Source organism: Limulus polyphemus, unplaced genomic scaffold (genome assembly GCF_000517525.1).
Source record: "Limulus polyphemus unplaced genomic scaffold, Limulus_polyphemus-2.1.2 Scaffold3183, whole genome shotgun sequence".
NCBI classification, from domain to species: Eukaryota; Metazoa; Arthropoda; class Merostomata; order Xiphosura; family Limulidae; genus Limulus; species Limulus polyphemus.
This window is the reverse complement of record NW_013668793.1, coordinates 89,972-95,530: the sequence shown is the minus strand read 5'-3', so window position 1 is coordinate 95,530 and position 5,559 is coordinate 89,972. Positions and strand designations below refer to the sequence as shown.

Genomic DNA, 5,559 nt, shown 5'->3' with positions numbered 1-5,559 from the left:
AAAAATAGTAGTAAGTGGCTCACATATCCAATCTTTAACCTTCTTCAAAACCCTTAGGGGAAATATTATCTGGCCCAGGAGCCTTATAGTTTTTAAACTTTTCAATTTTTTCTTAACCAGCTCAGAATTAATTCAGTCATCTCGTTTCCATTTATCAACTGTTCAAGATGTGCTTTAATCCACGTCAGTAAAAACTGAAGAAAAAACAAAATTTAATAACCTAACTATCTCATAATCATCATATACTAGCCTTCCTTTATCATCCCTCAAGAGCCCTACCCCCATCCTCACGTTAGGTTTACCCTTAATGTAATTAAATAATTCCTTACTGTTAATTTTTATATTTTCAGCCAACTTTTTTTCATACATCCTTTTTGATGTCCTAATTTCCTGTTTCAACAGGAAATCTTGATCTTTTAAATCTCCTGTCATACCAGTCATTTCAAATTTCTTAAATTTATTATGCTTTTCTTTAATTTTATTTCTTAAACTCTTTGTGAGCCAAACTGGTTTTTTACTTGCAGCCACCATTTTCTTTCTATAAAGAATATGTTTACTTGAATATTTAAAAATTTGTCTTTAGAAATTTTCCACATCTGATCAGTGTCTTCAAATAACTCAGCTGCCCAATTCACAACAGATAATTCTTGTCGCATCCCTTCAAAATTTGTAACCAAAATATCATTATTCCTTATCTCCATATGCAGCAAAACGTCGAATCTAATAGAGCAATGAGCACTTGCACCCAGATGTTCCCCAATTTCCACCTTTTCGGTCATTTCTATATCTAAAGTTAACAATAAATCTAAAATAACATTGTTTCTAGTAAGATCCTTGACCAATTGGTGAAGAAAGCCATCTTGAAAAGTTTCCAGAAGTTTCCGTCGGCTACAGAAGCATTTATTTATTTGCCAATATTAAAAAATAAAATAAAGGAGCAGAGCAAGTGCATACTGCCATCTGGTGAATTAATTCTTATTGCGAGACATAACAGGATTATCATTCTCTGAATTGTTTGTTATGAATTTCGCGCTAAGCTACACGAGGGCTATCTGCGCTAGCCGTCCCTAATTTAGCAGGGAAGGCAGCTAGTCATCACCACCACCACCCACCGCCAACTCTTGGGCTACTCTTTTACCAACGAATAGTGGGATTGACCATCACATTATAACGCCCCCACCCTTTAAAGGGCGAGCATGTTTGGTGTGATGGGGATTTGAACCCGCGACCCGCAGATCGCGAGTCGAGCGCCCTAACCACCTGGCCATGCCGGGCCCTATGAGTTGTCAAAACTGAATGAATAAACCTTACATATACCGTATTTCATATAAGAAATAAGTGTGACAGGTATAAAACTTTGGCTACTTACGTTCTTCTGACGTCACCATGCCAAGGAACAAAAACGGAAACGCGAACGAGTACCGCATCTGTAAGAATAGTAAATAAATAAATAAAAAGTTATTCAGTTAGCTAAATATCAATTGCATGCCAGTTTAATTTTCCATTGATTTTATTCCATAACTTTGTAGTTTCTATTACCACAAACTTTATTAGCTAAAGTATAGAGTGTTGATAAACCATTTTCATTTTTATAAGAACATTGAACCAAAAAATAGTTTGTTTTGAATTTCGGGCAAAGCTACACGAGGGCTATGTGCGCTAGCCGTCCCTAATTTAGCAGTGTAAGTGGAAGGCAGTGTAAACGTAGTAAATGATTTAACCAAAATCCATGGAAATATTCTGCTTAATAGTATATTTAAAGATTATCAATAGGATTTGAAAAAAACAAATAATAGAACTCATAAGGTAGAACACAAAAAGTTCCCCTCTTTTTCTTGTGGCCCGGCATGGCCAGGTGGCGTGCTGAAAATACCAGTAGTGATTTCCTATCAATGGCCCGGCATGGCCAGGTGCTTAGGGCGCTCGACTCGCAATCTGGGGGTCGCGGGTTCGAATCCCCGTCACACCAAACATGTTCGCCCTTTCAGTCGTGGGGGCGTTATAATGTGACGGTCAATCCCACTATTCGTTGGTAAAAGAGTAGCCCAAGAGTTGGCGGAGGGTGGTGATAAGAGGAAAGAGGCTAAAGGGATAATCACCCCCAACCCACAGCCGTAGGGCAAAACTTTTGTACCCAATTTGTATTACAGGTTTGAGTAAAATATCAATATCAGGCTTACCTGAAAATTAAAAATAGGTGGCGTATTTTTAAGAGTACCTTGTTTCAGCTGTATACCTGAAGTAAAATAATTTTGCTATCAAAAACAAAACAAAAAGTTAAAAAAAGTGAGAAAATTTGATATTGCGGTCACGTAACTGCGCAGTATCCCATTAATGCCTATGTTTGGAGTTATTTTTTTAATGTTGCGTACAATAAGTAATTCCACCAGTTTCTAAGCTTTGAACTGATGTTTTAAATTTGTAACTAATATCATTTGTGGCTCTTTAACATGAAGTTTATGGGATAACTAATGTTTTAAAAGATTTCAACTACTAACACTTGCTAAGCAGAATAAGGTTTGTATTGAAGATGGGCGCTATGGTCACAATATCGTGATTCCACATTTTTGTTATTCACCAGAAGAATTATTAAAACTGCGAGTGATCTTATGGTTTTATAGGATGACACAATTAACAATCACCTTTGCATGAACGTTTCCTTTAACGTGTTTTATCAGCCCACATTGAAGGACCCATACTAAGCACCAAGAAAGTCAAATGACTAGGTGTGCTGTGTTTTACAACACTAATTCAATTTTTCTTTTTCGTAACCTATCTTCGGTCTCAACCTCGTCTTACCAGAATTAGGGTTATCACCTTTCGCGATGTCACATTCTCCAAACCGGAAAAGCCGGAGCATATGTGGGTCAACGTAGATCTCAAAACTGGATGTTTCTCATATTATTCCCAAGTGTCACGCCGGTCGTTAAAAACTCAAAGAAGATACGAGTTCTTAGCGATTCAGCCTCTACTTGAATAAATAAACGATTATAACTTACAAAAAGAAAGATTACAGAAGCCCCAGCAAGACCAGAAAATCTAAACTTTTCCATATAAATTAAAACCGTACAAATTTATGTAATTCTACAGAACTAAAGCCAAACGCTGCATTCTACACTTCCGAATGATACAGGCCTGCTTACTCCTGTTTTCTTCAACAACTGTTCTACCCACAGTTGTAGTGAAGTAGGTAAAAATACCACGTCCTTAGTTTGGTTTGGTTTTCTTTATTCTTACCAACAGATAACGTTCATATGTTTCAAAATTGTTTCAAACCAACACAAAGACTATCTGCGCATAGCTGTCCCTTTTGAGCTGACAGAGACGAGGGAAGAGAACTAGCCAATAGCACTCACCGCCAACTGTTGAGCTGCCCCTGTCTGACCGAATAGTGGGACTTGACTGTCACTGTTATAGTACACCATGTGTGCAGTGCGATAACTCAATGTTTGTTTGCTTGTTTCAGAATTTTCGGGAAAAGCTACAAACGAGGGTCTACCTCAGTGGTTCTCAATCTTTTTTTAATCCACGAAACTCTTCTGGAGTCAAATTTGTGTCACAGAACCCTTCACAGCATTCAGTACAAAAAACATTACTGCAATACCGGCAGCTGTTTGTACCTTGTCTCGCTCACTAACTTAAAACAATGTAGTGGCTTGTTGGTATATTGTGTCATTATGAAACCAGCTATATTAATAGGTAAATATGATGTATTCTGATTGTAGTTATGTGACCAGTGTGTATTTACGTATCAAAATATGTAAAACTTTTGCATTCGGCGGATGCCTGCGGAACCCCTGGATGTCTGTCGAGGAACCCCCATTAAGAAGCACTGGTCAACCTGTACACAGTGTTCCATAATTTTGAAGATAGACAAGAGGAAAAGCAGCTTGTCAACAGCATCCACCGTCAACTCACGAACTATTGCCAGAACTACTGTTAAACTAACCGTTAGAGTATCTATGAAATCGAACTGTAGCTAAAGTTTTAAAGAATGTGTTTGTTTGTTGAATTTCGTGAAAAGCTACTAGAGGGCTATCTGTGCTAGACATATCTGATTTAGAAGTGATAGGCTAGAGGGAAGGCAGCTAGTCATCACCACTCACCGCCAACTCTTGGACTACTCTTTGACCAACCAATAGTGGGATTGACCGTAAATTATAACACCCCAAGGGTAAAAGAAGAAGCACGTTTGGTGAGTGGATTCTTACTCACGACCTCAGATTGCAAGTGAGGTGTCCTAACTACCAAGCAAATTCTAAAGAGACCAGTGAAATTTTAAAGGTAGACATTAGTTTCTATGACATCCAGGAACAGCCACAATAACCATTAAATGATGAGATCTTGTTTATAAAGTCAACATCTTAAGCTTTCCGAATCATTAAAGAAGCCTAACAAAATGGCCGTAATTCAGAAACCTTACTAGCTATTAATTAAGGCAGAAAAAATGTAATACTACACATAGATAAAAATATAACTCACCAAATGCGTGTATTTTTTTGCCAACTCCTGTATCCGAATATCACGTGGCCTCTCTTCAGCTAATTCTGATTAATATTAATTTCATATTATTACAATTAATTATTGACAGTTTCAACGTTTCCGATTGGTAATCAAGTCACGTGACAATCAAACAGCAAAATAGAAAATAGCTCCTCATTACCATATCCCAGTACAAAGGAAAGTCATTTTTCAAAAGTGCCTTATATACCTATAATTCTGCATGTATTTAACAACGAAATATTGTTTTTGTCAGCCCTAAGCAGCGATCGGCTCAAATTGAGTAGCCATTAATATGTAAACAAAAGCTTGGACTGTTTAATGCTTTTTTAAAAGGTCAAAATTGTCAAGTATGAGAAAGTCAGACAAGTAAATGTTCCCCGGATTCTAGGAAGTAGCTAGCGGTTGCAAATAACCTAAATCAGTAACCAACAAAATCCATTACTCAAGACTTTACTGCCCGTTAGTTGTCGAGTTTAACGCATGGGTAATAGTAAAGTTGGTGAAAGTTTATTACTCTGAAACTTTCAGAAGTTCAAACGAAAATATGTCTCAATTTTCTGTCAAAAATTGTGGTTACCTCATCCAAGGAGCCCCCCCCCCAATGGCACAGCGGTATGTCTGCGGACTTACGACGCTAGAAACCAGGTTTCGATACCCGTGGTGGGCAGAGCACAGATAGGCCATTGTGTAGCTTTGTGCTTAACTTCAAACAAACAATCATCCAAGGATGATGCCATAAAATGAATGTTTAACAATTGGATGGTGCGTTATGCTAGTACTTAGCACTCATTAACACATTGTTTAAATCATTTTATTAACACATTGTTTAAATCATTTTATTAACACATTGTTTAACTCGTTTCCACTAAGTAGTGTAAAAGAGTCTAAAGTCGTGTTTGCAAAACATGTTTGATACAATTTCTTATCATCCAAAACGTTTCTACATGGATGTAATACTTGTTTGTTTGTAAACGTTTCTACTTGGATGTAATATTTATTTGTTTGTAAACGTTTCTACTTGGATGTAATATTTATTTGTTTGTAAACGTTTCTACT

At 37.1% G+C, this 5,559-nt stretch overlaps 1 protein-coding gene across 1 annotated transcript in view; it reads right to left on the bottom strand.

Moving 5' to 3' along the window:
- LOC106468836 (titin-like) overlaps positions 1–5,559 on the bottom strand; it is a 37,242-nt gene that overhangs the window by 26,175 nt on the left and 5,508 nt on the right. The window contains exon 2 of the mRNA XM_022397194.1: positions 1,370–1,427. Coding sequence (XP_022252902.1) covers positions 1,370–1,427 — 58 coding nt within the window. The remainder of the gene's footprint in view (positions 1–1,369; positions 1,428–5,559) is intronic.